Source organism: Dendrobates tinctorius, unplaced genomic scaffold (genome assembly GCF_039654945.1).
Source record: "Dendrobates tinctorius isolate UK_male_01 unplaced genomic scaffold, ASM3965494v1 ptg000036l, whole genome shotgun sequence".
In the NCBI taxonomy this organism is placed as follows: Eukaryota; Metazoa; Chordata; class Amphibia; order Anura; family Dendrobatidae; genus Dendrobates; species Dendrobates tinctorius.
In genome coordinates, this window is record NW_027361704.1 from 10,179,503 (window position 1) to 10,198,994 (window position 19,492).

The 19,492-nt window shown below is 46.1% G+C and overlaps 1 protein-coding gene across 3 annotated transcripts in view; it reads right to left on the reverse strand.

The window, feature by feature from the left end:
• HNRNPAB (heterogeneous nuclear ribonucleoprotein A/B) overlaps window positions 1-16,727 on the reverse strand; it is a 28,919-nt gene extending 12,192 nt beyond the window's left edge. The window contains exons 1-4 of one of the 3 annotated variants that reach the window (XM_073573723.1): window positions 16,570-16,727; window positions 16,276-16,459; window positions 1,899-2,067; window positions 1,478-1,636 (exon numbers count right to left, since the gene is read on the reverse strand). In XM_073573723.1, the coding sequence (XP_073429824.1) occupies window positions 1,478-1,636; window positions 1,899-2,067; window positions 16,276-16,430 (483 nt within the window). In that variant the 5' untranslated portion in view covers window positions 16,431-16,459; window positions 16,570-16,727. Of the gene's footprint in view, window positions 1-1,477; window positions 1,637-1,898; window positions 2,068-16,236; window positions 16,460-16,569 lie in introns of all 3 variants that reach the window. The other 2 variants (XM_073573721.1, XM_073573722.1) reach the window with 2 other exon arrangements.
• Window positions 16,728-19,492: the final 2,765 nt, after the last annotated feature.

Below are 19,492 nucleotides of genomic sequence, written 5' to 3' on the forward strand. Positions count from 1 at the left end.
CCTCATCTTTCCACCTACATTCTTTTGAAATTGCATTTTGGCTGCATTTGGTTTTGATCATTTTTCTATCCATCCATTTGAATTTTATATTTCGGAATAACTTTGCAGGTCCTGCCTTTTGCGCACAAGTTCCCCCCCCCCCTTTAGTTTGGTTCATTGCTGGTGTTCACAATTCCTTGATTACATCGATTACTGTGCTGCCCACTGCTGTAAGTGCTTAAGGGTTCTGGCACCTGGCTTTTGCTGCTCAACCTGAAAGCAGCATAATGGAGAGACGACAGACATGCTTATTTTAATGTCACTAGGCTGCTTGCCACAGTTTTGATACAGATCACCAGTGGAAAAAGCTGCCATGTAGGCATACATTCATGAGCTCCATATAAACACCACCATCTGGTAGCTTTCTGCCTATACCCATTCAGTGGTGAGGTTGAGGGGTTTGTACAGAGTTCAGCATTCGGAGAACAGGTACATCTTCAGCATATAAACACATGCAACCCAGTAACACTGCCAGACCCAGGTTCTCTCCACCTCCATTATGCCACCATCAAGAAACATTGAGATTCCATTTAAGAACATGATTTATGCAAGTTTCTACTGACATTGTGAAGTGTAGTGCAATGGTAAATCTATATATGCACCACGCCACTCCAACTAAAGAATAAAAAAATATATATATAAAAAATTGTTTTGGACTTCCTACACATGTATCAATTTCTTAAAAGGTGGTGGGGGCAGGGAAGTGAAGCAGCTGCTGATCGGCTGGAGGGATCACATGACAAAGTCAATCCCAAGCTTTTTACAAGGGGGAAACCAGGATTGAGAAGGGGTTGTCCTGAGTAGTCTATACACCCCTTAAGAACTATGGGATGGAGACAGCCCTCTCCATGAGAATCTGCCTCCATATATTTTATATGAAAGTGAGAGTTACTAGTGATATGTAATGGCTGCTCTCCTGCTCTCACTGCAGAGCTGTGCATGATTAAAACATCTGCAGGTTTGTTAGTGCTTCAGCTTCCATCTCACAGGCAACCAGTGTTGTAATACAGCAGAGCTACAGTAAAAATCTTGGTCTCATATGGAACTAACCGGCCACCTTGATATTGCTGAGATGCGGAGCTAACAGTCACTGGGGTTTCCATTAGACCTCCCGACACAGAAAGCCATAAGTTCCCCATGATCGCAACACGGGGGGGGGGGGGGGGGGGGGGGGGTGTCAATGGAGGTTGGTAAACGTTCCATTTTAATGTCACTCAGATTGACAGCAGTATAGAAACTGTTAATAGCCATGAATGTTACAGACAGCATCTGGGACAGCTTTTGAGCCCCCTTCACAAAAAGTCCCTTTCCCAGAACACAATGAAACTTTTGCTGGAAGGTGTTAACATATGCATTTACTTTGATTGTGAAAAATGCAATTAATGATCATTTAAGATTAAAAATTTCATGCAGGGTTAACTGCTTATTTGAACTTTACCTCTCCAAAAGTTACAAAGTATTCTCTTATCTTGTCTTCTCCTGCTTCTGGATTCAATCCACCAACAAATATTTTCTTTATTGGATCTTTCTTCATTGCCATTGCCTTTTTAGGATCAATCAGCCTTCCATCCAATCTATGTTCCTTTTGCTCCAGAACCTGAATGAGTTTTGTAAAAGGGAAGTGAACAATTTATAAAGCAATTCACAACTTCTCAGTTCATGTACACATTACTTGCTCAAACATTAGTACTCATATGCCAAACTCACTAGTTGTCATTTCTTTCACAGTGTTTGCCCCCATCTGTACATGCAAGAGACAGACATTCCTAGCGCCTTATACAGAACACCGGCAGTCTTATGTCGCCACAAAAACTCCTTCCCAGTCATAAGCATGCATATCACCCAGGAGCAAAACAAACCTTGTCAACACTTGAAGAATCTTTAAATAGAATAAAGCCAAATCCTCGAGATCGTCCTGTATTAGAGTCCATCTTGATAGTACAATCCGACACCTCTCCAAACTTCGAAAAATAATCTTTCAGGTCTTTCTTGCTTGTATCCCAACTGAGACCTCCAACAAACATTTTCCTAGATGGAAGTGCATCAGTTTAAGGAGCATTAAGTGTTAGAAGAGTCTTAGAATTTAAGAAATGGCTTGCGTGTCCGTTCACAAAATTTAAGCATATATTACCCTTCCACAGTGAGAGTTACAGATTTTTCCAACAGAATGACAAGTTACTATCAGATGTCATTTTTAACCCCCTTTAAAATAAAAAGTTCCATCACTTGCAAAGAAAGTACCCCTGAACTCCCCCTCAGTTTAGGATTGCATCACTTCACTGCAGAGTTGCATTTGTTCCTTTTGATGCATAATGTGAAATCTAATGGAAGGTGCAGCGCAAAACAGAAGGATATCAATAGATTCAGGGGAGCTCAAATTTTATGAGACACTTAGGCCATGTGCACACGATGCATATTTCCTGCGGATCCGCAGCAGATTTTACCGCGCAGAAATGTTGCAGATCTGCAGTGTAATTTACAGTAGCATGTAAATCAATGGAAAAAAAAAAACGCTGTGCACACGATGCAGTTTTTTCCGCGCAGTACAAAAAAAACGCAGCATGTCACTGTTGCGGTTTACCACCTGCTCCATTCTCCAAATCCGCAGGGGGAAAACCGCAAAAAAAACAGGACGAAATCCACAGGGAAAAATGCAGGTCATTTGACCTACGGATTTCTTATAATCTGCAGGACAAAAAAAAGTACGTGTGCACTTAGCCTTAGCTTTTTTTTTTTTTTGCAAAAGTGACATGTCTGATCTCTGTTTAAAAAAAAAAAAAAAGTTTAACTTTAGGTTGTAGAAAAACATCTCCTTATACATTAGAGCCAAATGATCATTCAGTAATGGCATAAAATTCACCTGATTAATGAGGTCAGGGGACGCTACCTTTTTAGATAGGACAGAATCTGAAATCTTCATTACTCAACTTTCAGCTGAAACCACATCTCTGCTAAAAGTGGAAGAGTGGACAATTTGTATGAAATTGACAAATTAAAGGCAATCTGTCAGTAGGATCAACACTTCTAGGCAGTCTATAAAGGCATGTAGGTCATGGTAAGCTAAACGAAGTGATACCTTGAGGCTATGTGCACACATGTGGAATTGCCGCAAATTTTATGCGTTTGCCGCGTTTTTTCACTGAGAACGCATAAAATAAGCAACCCACTGTATTCAATGGCATTCCACACATGCTGTGCTAATGCTGCATATTTTTCTGCAGCAGAATCGCATTGCAGAAAAATAAGCAGCATGCTCGATCTTTTTGCAGAATCCGGGGATTCCGCACACACAAGAGTGCATTGTTCCACTTACTTTCCGGATGTGCTACGCCCATCATGCGCAAAGTAAACGGAAAATGTGCGGATGATACCCAGGGTCGAGAGGAGACTCTCCCACAGGCCCTGGGTACCATATCCCTGTTAAAAGAACTAAAAAAAAAAAATCGTGATATTCTCTCCTTCCGTGTCCCCCGCAGCGTCCCCATGCCTCAGCGAAGCTCCCGCCAAGTCCCGTTCCCAGTGATGCCTTGCGACAATCAGGGCTGTGGAGTCGGTAAGCCACAGTTGCGACTCCGACTCCTTCATAAATGGCCAATTCATAACAAATTTACTGTTGTAAAATATTAAACATCGTGCTTATTCAGTTTCTCACCATCAAGTAATCAGACCACTTAGAGCAAAAACTACATTTATTAGAATATAGCAAATAACTTTTATAAACTTTTATAAACTGTAAGTAAATATGCAATAAACACTTATGCAGTTAATAAGAAGAAATCTATAAATTTGTCCTCAGAAAAAGTATTGCCTCTGTCAGATCCTCCTTCATGGATGCCCTCAAATCTGATCTAATTATTTTGAGAGCAGAGAACAACCTCTCTACACTAACTTGTGTTGGTGGCAAAGCAGTAACCACTCGGGCAACATCTCTGACAATGTCAGGATATAGAGGAATCGCTTGTTGCACTGTTATTTTTGATGAACGGTCAAATTTCTCAATTTCTTTTAGTGCACATGAAAAATTCTGCTGAAATGTACTGGCTGTGTTCCTTGATAGGGATGACTCTTCTATGCGGGAACGCTTTGCACGGTCCTTGTGATCCAAATATTTTTCGAAATTAAATTCTTCATCAGTTGATGAGGGTGAAGACGTGGCAGGACGACCAAATTCTTCTTGTTCTTCCTGACTGTTCTGCAACCCTTTCTTCCTTACTGCTATTTCAAACAGACCTTCTTTTCCATTACTTAGCTGTTGATCATCTAGAAGAATCCGATGCATTGGGTCTACATAAACAGCTGCCAAAAGAATGTTATTTTGTAATAGTAGCTCCTCTCTCCGTTTCATTGATGTAGCAATGCCACTTGCAATTAACCCTCCTCTTTGGGACAGGTGAAACATCAGGTTCTTCCACTCCTTTAAGAAAATACCTGGAGTTAAGTCCTCTGCTTGTAATTTTTTAGTCACTGTAAATGGGTGCTCTAGCAATTTTTCCAGCTCAGTCACCTGATTCCACTGACTTTCATTTAGCGTCAGTTGAGGGTTAGCCATGTCTACAAGAAAGGTTTTCAGTTCAACCAAGCGCTGAATCATTAAGTACTGCCCCATCGTGTGGCTTGATCAATAATTGCCCCTTTTCCAGCACGTCTCTTCAAAATTGAGTCAACTTTAGGGGTTCTGGCAACAGTAGCCAATTTTCTCACCTTGCCAATCAGTGCAGCAGCATGTCCTTCTTGCAGACTGTCTCTTATAGCCAGCTGTAGCGTATGCACAACACAGCGCATGTGATGAATGAAAGAACATATTGACACAGTTTCAACAAGATCTAAACTATCATGTTGCTGTTCATCTGAAGCAACTTCAGTTTGCTCCTCAGTTACAATACTGTGTTCCTCTATTTCAAACATTTCTGTGTCTGTGGACCCAGAATGTTCTTCTAGCTGCTGGTCACCATCATTACTCTCATTCATTAGCTTAATAGTACTTGCTCTTTTTTAAGTTCATAGTCTTGCAGAACCTTTTCCACCAAGACCTGGAGAAACTCACTGGTGTGATGAGCTTTGGTGTCTTTTACTGCCAATGTCTTGGTAACCATTTCATTTTTGTCACAAACAAATCGGACATTGATGGCAAAATAGTTCACTCTGACGTGTGCAGGCATCCATTTTAAGAAACAAAGCGTCCCTTGAGAGTTTTTTTAAGTTCTTCCTTTTGTTTAAAAGCTTCTTCGATTACTAATTTTCTAATACTCTCTCTCTCCAGAGAAACACCAAGCTTGCGGGCCATTTCCCCATTCAGACACATAAAAGCTGGTCGTGAAAATAATGAAATAGGCACACTATCCTTTACAACAAGCTCTATGATCTGTTTTTTAAATGTATCTACTGTCATTGTCACAGTAACTTTGTCACTGACAAAATATCTTGCAACTGATGGCTGCAAAGTTCTCTGCTCCTTTGTTTGGCTGGAAGAGCTAGGCACTGGTTCATTGGTTTGGATGCAGTCTCTCATCCACTGCTTTCAGTACTTCTGGATGAAAGCGCTGTAAATGTCTCTTTAGATTAGAAGCTCTGGTAGGAGCATTTTTATCTTTGCCTGAATATGCACTCATCTTGGCTTCACAGGATTTGTTTTCGTCTGGATCATTTGTCATACACTGACAGACAATGTTTTCTATCTTGAGTGATGGTGAAATGTTCAAATACAGCTGATTTAATGTGATGCTTCTTTGACATTCTCAGGTTTTTAATTCTGCATTCACAATCCAAATGACAATTGTTTTTCCTAAAAACAATTGTACAAAATTGCCAGGTCGCACAACTGATATAGTGGTCAGTAATACTGTTATTATTCCTCATGTACTCACAGTTAACTGATGCAAAGTTTGTTGAAAGGATAATACTTCTTACAGTCTTCCTCTTCTGAGTAGCAGGCAGCTGTGAGATGCTTGGAAGACGCACACCTAGTATGATCTAGTCTAGATGAGGAGCTTTACTACTAAGAATTTTCAACACATTTTCACTTTCAGTTTCATACATTGTAAGTAGGGGGGTTGGGGCAGCATGAGGTTAACCAAGTATAAGATTAGATAAGGGCAGTGGAGAACAGTGACACACAAGAAGAAAGAAATGTCTATCTCCAGAACTGCTTATCACTGTGGTTCATAGTTTGATAGAACATATATATTTGAGTAACATTTATAAAATTCATATGAAAGTTCAGTTATGAAATATTAATACATTTTTTTTTTAAAGCTGGAGTCGGTACATTTCTACAGACTCCACAGCACTGGCGACAATGACCTGTGATGACGTAGCGGTCTCATGTGATGCTACGTCATCTGGGGTCATTGTCGCAAGGCATCGCTGGGAACGGGACTTGCCGGGAGCATCGCGAGGATCAGGAAAGGCTGCGGGGGACGCCGGAAGGTGAGAATATCACGATTTTTTTTTTAATTATTTTTAACATTATATCTTTTTACTACTGATGCTGCATAGGCGGCATCAATAGTAAAAAGTTGGTCACACTTGTCAAACACGATGTTTGACAAGTGTGACCAACCTGTCAGTTTTCCAAGCGATACTACAGATTGCTTGGAAAACGCTATCATGCTGCAAGCTAATTACGCTTGCAAAACGCTAGTTTTTCGCAGGAATTCCGCATGCAGATTTCCCACGGTAGGGAGCTGCAGAATTGCTGCGGCAATTCCGCACGTGTGCACAGCCTCATTTCTCTGGAAGAGACAGCAAAAACTTTTTTTGTTAAAGAGGGGGGTTGTCGACTACTAGGACATCCCCTTACAAACTAAACGTTCAGCCCTGATAAAACCTATGTGCACCTCCTGTGCCGTACCCGCGGCGTCTGTGCCCGCTCTCCCCAGGGCTGGGAAGTGGTGTTCTGACACAAAGGCACCCAATCAGTGCTGGCATCACCATCTCCACCTTCAGACAAACTGAACATGAAGAGGAAGCCAGGGCTGTGGTTGTTCCTGAACTTCCTTATATTCAGTTTGTCCCAAGGCAGAGACTGCAATGCCAGCTGATATATGTAATTCCACCACAGCCTAGTACTGTGAGTGCAGACACCGCAGGAACAGTGTCGTCACGGGAGGAGAGTGTAGGCTTTATTTTATTGGGGCCACACATTTAGCTTAACAAGGGTTTGTCCTAGTCGTGGACAACCCCTTTAAATGAGCTGATAAAGGGGGTTGTCCAATACTCGGAAAACCCTTCTCAATCACCAAGATTCCCCTTGTAAAATATCTTTTACAACCCTACAGTGTTCGCAAGGGATAGTGACATTTGTGTCATTGAATCCCTGCAGCAATGTCACTCCCCACCTTCAGACAAATCACATACAGGTACATCTCAAAATTAGATAAAGTTAATTTCAGCTCTTCAATACAAAAAGTGAAACTATGAGTCATTACAAACAGTGATCCATTTCAAGTGTTTATTTGTTAATGTTGAGGATTATGGCTTACTGCCAATGAAAACCCAAAAGTCATCTCAGTAAGTTAGAATACTTTATAACACCAGCTTGAAAAATTACTTTAAAATCCAAACTGTTGGCCTACTGAAATGTATGTTCAGTAAATGCACTCAATACTTGGTCAGGGCTTCTTTTGCATCAATTACTGCATCAAAGCAGCAGCAAGGCATGGAGGCAATCATCCTGTGGCACTGCTGAGGTGTTTGCTAGCAGCCTTTGGCTCGTCTGCATTGTTGGGTCTGGTGTCTCATTCCTCCTGACAATACCCTGTAGATTCTCTATGGGGTTAAGGTCAGGCAAGTTTGCTGGCCAATCAAGCACAGTGATACTGTTGTTTTTAAACCAGGTATTTGTACTTTTGGCAGTGTGGACAGGTGCAAAGTCCTGATGGAGAATTAAATTTCCATCTCCAAAAAGCTTGTCAGCAGAGGGAAGCATGAAGTGCTAAAATTTCCTGGTAGATGGCTGCGTTGACTTTGGTTTTGATAAAACACAGTGGACCTACACAAGTAGATGACATGGCTCCCCAAACCATTACTGATTGTGGAAACTTCAAACTAGACCTCAAGCAGCTTGGATTGTGTGCCTCTCCATTCTTCCTCCAGACTCTGGGATCTCGATTTCCAAATGAAATGGAAAATTTACGGTACTTTCATCTGAAAACACCTTGGACAACTGAGCAACAGTCCAGTTCTTTTTCTCCTTGGCCCAGGTAAGACACTTCTGGTGTTGTCTATTGGTCACGAGTAGCTTGACCCAAGGAATGCGACACTTGTAGCCCTTGTCCTGGATACATCTGTGTGTGGTGGCTCTTGAAGCAATGACTCCAGCAGCAGTCCACTCCTTGTGAATCTCCACCAAGTTTTTGAATGGCCTTCTGATAACAATCCTTGGCTGCAGTTATCCCGGTTGCTTGTGCACCTCTTTCGATCACTTTTTCCTTCCACTCAACTTTCCATTAATATGCTTGAATACAGGACTCTAAACAGGCAGCTTCTTTAGCAATGACCTTTACACAATTACCCTCCTTGTGGCATGTGTCAATGACTGACTTCTGGACATCTGTCAAGTCAGCAGTCTTCCCCATGATTGTGGAGCCTACTGAAACAAACTAAGGGACTTTTTTTATACACTTAGGAAGCCTTTGCAGGTGTTTTTGTTAATTCCAATTTACTGACAATGCCTTTTGAGATTTCATTGGATGTTAGCCATAATCAACATTAACAGAAATAAACTCTTGAAATAGATCACTGTTTGTAATGACGATATAATATACAAGTTTCACTTTTTGTATTGAAGAACTGAATAAATTAACTTTTTGATGATATTCTAATTTTTTTGAGCAGCACCTGTACATCTAGAGGAAGAGTTTCTCACTTCATACAAATGTATGCAATTTAGTAGGTGGTGGAGCCTGGGGAAGTGAAGCAGCTGTTGATTGGCTGGAGGGATCATATAAAAAAGGTCAATCCCATGCTGGTACAGAATGGAACTGGAAGTGTTAATTTACAAAGGGGAAACAGGGATTGAGAAGCGGGTTAAGAACTATGACCGGACAGAGATCTCAACGAGAATCTGCCTCCATATCACATTTTATATGAAAGTGTAATATGTAATAGCTGCTCTCCTGTTCACTGCAGAGCTGTGTATGAGTAAAACATCTGCAGGTTCCTTAGTTCTTCAAATTACATCTCACCGGCAGTGTTGTAATACAGCAGAGCTGTACTAAATGTGCTTGTAATGAGGAAAAAAATTATGTAAATGAGCTTTTAAGAGCCAAGAAAGTGTGGATTTCTATGGAATAAGACATCCGATTAGATATGAAATCTCTTTATACTGTCATGTAGATCATGGAAAGTTGACTAGACAGCTAAGGGGAGAGTGGGTGTTTGACAGATTACCTTTGTCCATTCTACTGAAGTGTCAGCCTATTGTGCAAGTGGGTGTCAGACTTTATGCACATGTATTGAGTGGATCATGCCGTGAACCTGATGAATAGTTGCAGGCTGATATGCAGGTTTGGCCAGGTGCAGTGTCTTGTGACCACTTATGCCAAGCTCTATTATGACTGCAAACTCTTGCAGAACCCTAGCCACAGTGCAACTACATTGAGAGGATGCCTCAATATTTTACTACTCAGATACCATAAGAAAAAAGGTATTAGGTGGCCTAAAAATCAGATATAAATCAAATTCTGGACTTCACAGCTGAAACCTGCTGCACCCAGCTCCACCGCTGTGGTTAAAACAGAACTTCAAGACAGTGGGAAGCAGCATTATGAAGTCCCCATACTTCTGATGTCTATTATATGCGAGTGAACAATGACTAGAAATCATTTAGAAGTATCAATCGGAGCCCTTCCCACTAACACCTTGCTTATGGGGGTTATAGGCGCTATAGACTGACTGCCATCTCTGTAGGAATACTCCAATAAACGGGCTCACTAATGACAACTGCGTTTAAAAGCTCTGAATGCCAAATGCGAATGGGATCCAAAATTAACTTACACTTTTTTGGGCAGAAAATGCTTGAAAAGACTGACATGTAAATTGCGATGTTGAATAGACTTGCTGTGCACATGTTACACCCGTGCTGGGTATCCCAGGCTCTGCTTCAGTCTCCTGCCCTCTGTTGTGCTACACATCAGGTTTCACAAGTTTTCTTGGAACTGAACCCATGTTTGATGTGCTCAACATGTTTCCACTTAATCAGTCCTGCTGCTCTTATACTTCCCAAGTGCCCCCAGTCCTTGCTGCCCATATGGCTGTCTGTGTGCCCCTGGTGAGTCTAACATGTTCATTCATAGCATTTCTCATCAGTTTCAGGCAGGTTATGAAGCAGACCCACCTGAAAAATATGTTTGTATACCTTAAATTGAATCATCAAATACCAAAAATGCCCTTTAGAAAAATATTTTTAACCTCCATCTACTTAGAATCGGTTTTATTTTAAAACAACCAATCCTTCCTAGACGTGCCATTTATACTTCCTGTGATGTTTCATTTAAGGAGTTTCAAGTAAGTCACCACAACAACTCCTACACTCACTTTTCCCTTCTATCACACTGCATGGAACAAGACCTCATGGAGCAGCGCTACATTCACATCACAGCCTCTTGCATTGCTGCCCTCTGCAATCAATAGTGCCGACAGAAGTTATGGGAGAGGCGATCCCACCACATTTACCACTGACCTGCAGCTTCTCTGAAGCAGGATGTCAAAAGGCAGCGAGAATGAGCATTGTTAGGCATACCAGCTCCATTTGAGATTTTCATGGTGGTGTCCCACAGCTTGCATTACCAGCCTGAAACTATTAGGCTACTTTCACACATCCGTTTTTTTTAAATCCGGCATGATGCGGCGAAATTTGTGAAAACCGGATCCGGTTTTTTCACATAGCATGTAATGATCGCCGCATCATGCCGGATGGACACGCGGCGCCTCCGGGTTTTGCCGGATACGGCAAACATGCGCCGTCCGGCATCTGCAAAAAACATTGGCTGCAACGTTTTTTTTGCAGCGCCGGACCGGCTTTTTCAACTGCGCATGCCCGGGCACTATGAGTTTTAACCCCACAAGTGCCCGGCGCGCATCTCTCTCCCCCTCCCCTTCTCTCTCCCTCTCTATACGCTCCATACCTTTCTTTGGCTGGCTCTGTAGTCCCCCTCTGTCTCTCCGGCTGCTCTCTCGTCCCCCTCTGTCTCTCCGGCTGCTCTCTCGTCCCCCGCTGTCTCTCCGGCTGCTCTCTCGTCCCCCGCTGTCTCTCCGGCTGCTCTCTCGTCCCCCGCTGTCTCTCCGGCTGCTCTCTCGTCCCCCGCTGTCTCTCCGGCTGCTCTCTCGTCCCCCGCTGTCTCTCCGGCTGCTCTCTCGTCCCCCGCTGTCTCTCCGGCTGCTCTCTCGTCCCCCGCTGTCTCTCCGGCTGCTCTCTCGTCCCCCGCTGTCTCTCCGGCTGCTCTCTCGTCCCCCGGTGCTGCGGCTCCTTTAAAATGTCCTCCTAGCCGCATCAGGGGCCGCATGTACATTCGGTGTCATCGCTGCAGGCCGGATCCGGCGGCCCGGCTATTCGCCGCAAGCCGCCGGACCCCTGACACCGGATGTGTGAAAGAGACCTTAGGGGGCTGGTGATGTCACTCGTACCCTGATGACTTTCTGTTTAAGAGAATCAAGCTGCGGGTTGGTGGTTACAAGGTGTGACAACATCAGGAATATTGATTTCAGACATCAGCAAGGCACATCAATGGAAGAAGCTGTGGCAAGTGACTGAAGTACTGTCCCTGGCAGTGTGCTAGAAGAGAGCAGTATGTTTAGGACCTTCCTCCTGATTACCTATTGTTTGAGACACTATGAAATCTGTTTTATACATCATGTGATGGTTCATTTAAACATTCGCTTTATAGGGGTAAAAAAAAAATCCAAGATAAAGAAAGTTTCATGTTTGCTCATTTGGCATGCAATGTCAGTTGTTGGAAAAATGATCCTATGACTACTTGTTCCCCAATTATTGACATGTGTAAATGGCTGTTAAAATCTGCCATGTTTACACTTCTGCAATAGGAACATAACCAAGACCACCGATCCATCTCATGACGTCACCAACATCAGTAGCTGACAACTGTCTAAGGCTAGTTTCACACTAGTGTATGGCCGAGGTGCGGAGGGATGCGGACTTCCTCTGTGAATCTCAGTCCACGGCCACGCCTCCTCCCGTCAGCTCCACCTATCTCAGCATGCGCACCCCATCTTTAGCATTGGGTACACATGTCACATGCTGAGGTAGGTAGAGCTGATGGGAGGAGGCGTGGCCGTGGGCGGAGCTTCAGAGGAAATCCACAGCCCTCTGTACCTCGGCCATACGCTAGTGTGAAACTAGCCTAAAGGGGGTTTAAAGTTCCTTTGTGGTACCCACGATTTTATTAGGCAGGGAAACAGTCCTGCATGATTTGCCAGTATTTCAGACAAACTGCAGAGAGGCTCACAAAGCTAGAAAAGTTCTCACCATTGACCTAGAAGTATTTTCACCAGGATCGCAGCTTGTCAGCGATCTGTGGATGGATGACAAGTGTATGATCTAGAAGTCAAACTGATAATAGGGTAATGCTTGCCATCCAGTCAAAGGCTCTGGAACTTGTAAAGACCAAATGCAGTGCTCAGTCCCAAAGAAAGTAAGGAGGAGTAGCAGTGGGCATGCAGTCAGCACACCATTCAATGGAGGCTCAAGAGCAACATTCTCATTATTGGTGGTGGGGAAAAGTACAGGCCCCAATGATCAGGCACTTGCCAACCATCTCGTTGATGGGTGATATTCTCTACGAGAAAGCAATTTATATAAACCAATATAGAATTATAGACTGACACCAAGATAGCTAGTTGAAAAGTAGTAAGATACTACACATTAACCACCATTACAAATCTGTAGTCAAACGTTTGCTGAGCACTTCCTGTGCATCAAGTGGCATAGTCTGTCAAGGTCTGGTTACATGGACGGATGGGCACAATATGATCAGCACCACAAGCAATGTGCACCAGGGCTCTGGAGTTAAGAGTCATGGCCCATTTTGATGGAGTCCATATCAAATGGATAGCTTCCTAAAATAGTTAATAAATTGGATACAGTAGTTTAGTGCAGGATGTGCCGTAAATTTTTACATAATTTGGGAAAGTTATAATATGTCCTTTAAATGTACGTACATGATCTGTTGTGAGGCAGTGCTGTGGAGACAGAAGTCTGGGAAACTGAGTCGGTGATTTGGCTTACTGACTCCACAGCCCTGACGCGCACTGAGCGATAGGCTGTACGGCTTGGCAGTGAGATTCTTTTTAATGTTCATTTACAAATATCTTTCTATATAAATGCTCCTTTCCAAGATCCCATGATAAAAGGACAGTCAGTGAGGCTGGTTTACATAGCGTTAATGCGCTGCGTTTAACGCATCAGTTACACAGCGGCATTAACGCTATGTAACTGATGCTTTAACGCTGCCATACACTGCTATAGACGAGTGCATCGCCAACGCATGTCATAATTGGCATGCGTTAGCGATGTGCCATCATTCTGTGACTGACCCTTGGATGCGGTTTGCAGCGTCCGAGGGGCCGTCACTGCTAGCGCTGTTGAAGCATCTGCATAAACGCGATCATTAAAGGCAGTAGCGTTAACGCAGCCCGTCAATGCTATGCGTTGAATGGACTGCATTAACGCTATGTGAACCTGGCCTTAAACAGCCCCCGAGAACTCAGCTGACATCAGTGAATACCTGTCCAATTTACATGTGTCCCTGCAGAGATGGTGGTCAATCCTGAGTGAGGCAGAACGAACAGCAGACATTTAAAGGGGTTGTCCCAAGAACAAAGTACATTTTAATCAATAGATCTTGTAGAATCATTTCCACAATTGGACGTGTAAAAAAAATAAATAAAACGTCCCTGTGCTGAGATAATCCTATACGTGTAATGGCCGTGTAGGAACATGGTCTGATCATACCACAGCTCCTGGGTGGGGGACAAAGCAAGAGAGGATACAGACATTACAACATGGGATCACAGCTGATACTGTGAGGCAAGACATTTCACTGCCTGTTTTTAAACATTTTACCTCAAAGAAAGAATAATCCAATATCCCATGTTGAAATGTCTGTAGACTCTTGCTTACCCCCCCTGCCCAGGAGCTGTGGTATGAGCAGACCAGGTCCCTGTACGGTCAGACACAGCCATTACACAGTACACAGCAGGGGCACATTTATAGATTTATCTCAGCACAGGAACATTTTATTTTTTAATCGCATCCAACCGTGGAAATTATTCTACAAAGATCTATTGGTTCAAATATTGAGTAAATGTAACTTATTCATGTGAAATGTTTTCACAAATTCCTGTTGATACAATAGCCTGCACATGAAGTATTAACACTTGTCCTACTGTAGCAGAATTTCATGCGCAGTTTGGGGATTTTACTGCTGGAATGGTGTCACTAATCCAAGTTCCCAGCTGCAGTCTTTATCTTCTATCAGCGTCATTCTGTCTCTGGTAGTTTGTGACCTGCTGGATCGCTCTAGTGTTTGCTGGGCAGCCTGGAAGTCAGACAAAGCTTCATCCTTACACCGAGAGCCTACGACACAGACTTCTGGTCAGACCGAGTCCTGGTCACAAGATAGACTGGGACTGGAGTGACACTGGGAACAGCTCAAGACAAGAGACTGAAAAGTGCATTACTAGAGGCAAGGAACTCCAGATTAGTGCCACCACAGAGATTAAAAAAAACAAACTACTCACACCACTGAGTGTTGCTCCAAGTTGTACATCGAATACTCTGGGAAAACCCAGGAGGAATTTTACAGCCTCAGGTCTCTTACAGAGGTTTTTCCTGGACCGAGAAGTGTGCTAAACCCTTTCATGACAGAATGTGCTACATCAGGAGCATAAAAGAGGATCTATATCCAGCAATGCAGCTAAGGGCTCGCTCACACAGTCGTATAAACCCAACAAGAGCAATCTGATTAAAAAATAATCGGATGCCACTCCGACCATCAGTGTGGCTTTTGTTTTGTATGGAAACATTGCAATTCTGAAAGGGAAACTGTAAGGGGCCCGGTAAAAGATTATAATAGCTGCTAGGTGAAAAAAAAAAAATCCCACTCTCCCGGATGAGAAAAGGGCATCAGATCTATAGAAAATCCAGGACACAGCAGCACTAAGGGCCAAGATCTATGGAAACACTAAATACATGAGATCTATACTGCATTGTTGCTAAATAAAGTCTACATACAGAAAATGAAGGTTCTTAGTGCAGAAATATACATTCATGTACGCACATCGACCACACAAGGCGACCTCCCTGTGATGGGTACCTAGCCCACCAAGCACGGATCTCAGGCTCTACCATCAGAGGGAGGTCGCCTGGCAGTGGTTAATGGGCAGATATGAATTAGCCAAGTTTTGCGCCAAGAATCTGTTTGCAAGTGTGCAGTATTTGCGTACATCTTGGCCCTTACAATGTGCTGCTGGGGGGTTTTGTCGTCACTGCGGCTTGCATCTGTAACATTATATGGAGGTGCTGGTTTCTTTTCACTATATACATTAGTTTCAGCGTACACGAACAGGAGTGACTAGAGAAAGCTCAGGATTACAGGTTCAAGATTCCTAGGGAGAAAGCAAGAACGGTTTGGGACAGGGCAAACACTTGTCAGGTCTGTAGACCAAACAAAAATCTTAAAATTAGACTGTCAAACTAAAAGGCCCCTGAAAAATACCTGAACTGTCATATCAGTCACCGCACTTCCCGAAAAACTGCAATAAAAAGCCAAGACGGTATGAGAGGCTAGCAGAGCGCAGACAAGTCCTTCCAGCAAGTCTGATGGATCTGGAAGAGGCCACAGATAAAACAAAGGTGCACAAACACCTGCCCTGTCATGAAAGGGTTACAGCCCAGGAGCATCCACCTGGCAGCATTACATGCCCTCCGCGTCTACTCCAAGGCCTGTATAGTCATATGGGCCAGAGGCCCAGGACGCCACAGGGAGGCCGGCTCAGGTACAGGGGCCATGATGTGCCCTAACCAATCAAGTCTATGGGGGAGCCCGGCACAGCTGCATGAAGTGACTGCTCAGGACGGCTCGCGGCCCCTCCCCCTACAGCAGATGGCGCCAACAATAGCTGCGGAACAAAGGAGGCACGTTAGAGCGATACAGTTACCAGAGAGGCTCCACAACTTACGCGGCTTGATTTACACTGGCAGAATTATCAGGTACGCACCCTGCGTCCTCCTCGGCCTTGCTTGCATTGATCTGCTCACCCTCGGAGCCATTTTGGCCTACCAGCGCCGCGGACTGTTTAGTGTCGGCGTCACCCTCTGCAGCGTCATGGCCGTTCTCGGAGGTCTCCATGTACTGCTGCTCGGCCTCGGACATTTCGGTGCAGTCGGGCGAGGTGATCACTTCTAGGAAGAGAGCGAGAGGTTAGTGCGGCCCAGCACGGAGGGCGCTCACGTAGCTACGCGCGGCACAAAGCCAACCCGCGACCCTTCCCACGCCACTCCGGGACCCGTACCGTAAAAACAGTCACGGAAGGTGTAGCGTCACTGTAAGCCTGAGCCTCCTGGGTGCCTGACAGCGCACGGACCCTGTACGAGCGCTCGCCTCCTCCAAAATGGTCTCTCGTGAGAAAGCCAACTCGTGGCTACCTTTATAAAGCCGGAACGGGCCCCGTTGAACACCAGCGCACACTATAGGTCACCGCGCTGGCGCTAGCGAATCATGGAGAGGCGCTATTGGCTGGGTCGTCGCAGAGGGTTGGAGGCGGGGCATGTCTGCGCGTTATATCGCGAGAGTTTGTGAGCGGCTGAGCCTCAGAGCCTGGGAAAGAGCTTATTGTCTGGCGGCGGCCAGCGGCCGCTGGGCTTCCGTGGGAAAGGCGCGGGCTTACCGATGTACAGTCGGTGCTGCTTGCAGTTAGGCGGTTTACAAGCGCAAAAGGCCACTCAGGTGCTCTGTCACCCTAAACACATTCAGCCCCTGCTCTGTGGGGTCTCTGCCCCTGTAGTGTAGTGGCTTAGCTGCCACACTGATTTACCATATACATATGAGGCGGATTTGGTGGCCCTTAGTGTGGCCAAAGGCTCTGCACTTCATTATGCCTCGAGTTTACATATGGAGCAATGGCATCTTGATTGACAGTAGCTGACCTCTGCATCCCTATGGTGTTATAGTGGGCTCTGCTTCCTGGCTCTTCTCTTCAGTATAGTCCAGGGCCCGCCGCTCCTGTCTGCGCTATAGTCCAGGGCCCGCCGCTCCTGTCTGCGCTATAGTCCAGGGCCCGCCGCTCCTGTCTGCGCTATAGTCCAGGGCCCGCCGCTCCTGTCTGCGCTATAGTCCAGGGCCCGCCGCTCCTGTCTGCGCTATAGTCCAGGGCCCGCCGCTCCTGTCTGCGCTATAGTCCAGGGCCCGCCGCTCCTGTCTGCGCTATAGTCCAGGGCCCGCCGCTCCTGTCTGCGCTATAGTCCAGGGCCCGCCGCTCCTGTCTGCGCTATAGTCCAGGGCCCGCCGCTCCTGTCTGCGCTATAGTCCAGGGCCCGCCGCTCCTGTCTGCGCTATAGTCCAGGGCCCGCCGCTCCTGTCTGCGCTATAGTCCAGGGCCCGCCGCTCCTGTCTGCGCTATAGTCCAGGGCCCGCCGCTCCTGTCTGCGCTATAGTCCAGGGCCCGCCGCTCCTGTCTGCGCTATAGTCCAGGGCCCGCCGCTCCTGTCTGCCCTATAGTCCAGGGCCCGCCGCTCCTCTCTGCACTCTAGTCCATGGCCCGCCGCTCCTGTCTGTATTACAGTCCAGGGCCTGCTGCTCCTGTCTGCACTATTGTCCAGGGCCCGCCGCTCCTGTATATAGTATAGTCCAGGGCCCGCCGCTCCTGTCTGCCCTATAGTCCAGGGCCCACTGCTCCTCTCTGCACTATAGTCCAGGGCCCACCGCTCCTCTCTGCACTATAGTCCAGGGCCCGCCGCTCCTGTCTGCACTATAGTCCAGGGCCCGCCGCTCCTGTCTGCACTATAGTCCAGGGCCCGCCGCTCCTGTCTGCGCTATAGTCCAGGGCCCGCCGCTCCTGTCTGCGCTATAGTCCAGGGCCCGCCGCTCCTGTCTGCGCTATAGTCCAGGGCCCGCCGCTCCTGTCTGCGCTATAGTCCAGGGCCCGCCGCTCCTGTCTGCGCTATAGTCCAGGGCCCGCCGCTCCTGTCTGCGCTATAGTCCAGGGCCCGCCGCTCCTGTCTGCACTATAGTCCAGGGCCCGCCGCTCCTGTCTGCACTATAGTCCAGGGCCCGCCGCTCCTGTCTGCACTATAGTCCAGGGTCCGCCGCTCCTGTCTGCACTATAGTCCAGCGCCCGCCGCTCCTGTCTGCCCTACAGTCCAGCTCCCGCCGCTCCTGTCTGCCCTACAGTCCAGTGCCAGCCGCTCCTGTCTGCCCTACAGTCCAGGGTCCGCAGCTCCTGGCTGCACTACAGCCCAGGGCCTGCTGCTCCTGTCTGCACTATAGTCCAGGGCCCGCCGCTCCAGGCTGCTGTACAGTCCAGGGCCCACCTATCCTGTCTGCAGTACAGTCCAGGGCCCGCCGCTCCTGTCTGCAGTACTGTCCAGCGCCCGCCGCTCCTGTCTGCAATACAGTGGGGCGCCCGCTGCTCCTGTCTGCAGTACAGTCCAGGGCCTCTGCTCCTGTCTGCTCTACAGTCCAGGGCCCTCTGCTCCTGCACTATAATAATAATAATCTTTATTTATATAGCGCCAACATATTCCGCAACGCTTTACAGTTTATCAGTTCCAAACATAAGTCATAAGTAACAACGTTAACAATACAATAAAGCCAAATAAGACGACCCTGCTCGTGAGAGCTTACAATCTACAATGAGGTGGGGGAGATACAAAATACAGGTGTGTATTTACAATTATGTATTTACAATGACGTTCCAGCCATCTTGAGGGAGTGAGGGATGGATGGAGATAGTGAATGGGCTACACATGCACACTTACACATAGAATGTCTGTGATTAGTGTACATGATAGACCGCTCTGAACAAATGTGTTTTGAGGGAGCGCCTGAAACTATGCAAATTGTGGATAGTCCTAATTTCTTGGGGTAGAGCATTCCAGAGGACTGGCGCAGCGTGGGAGAAGTCTTGGAGTCACGAGTGGGAGGTATGGATTAGTGCAGAGGTTAGTCGAAAGTCGTTTGCAGAGCGCAGAGGGCGGTTAGGCCGATAGACAGAAATGAGGGAGGAGATGTAGGGGAGTGCTGCACTGTGGAGAGCTTTGTTGGTGAGAACAAGTACTTTGAATTGGATTCTATAATGAATGGGCAGCCAATGTAAGGACTGGCGAAGAGCGGACGTGTCCAAGTACCGATTAGCCAGCTGGACGATCCTGGCCGCTGCAGTAAGTATGGACTGGAGAGGGGATAGTGGAGTAACAGGGAGGCCAATTAATAGAGTG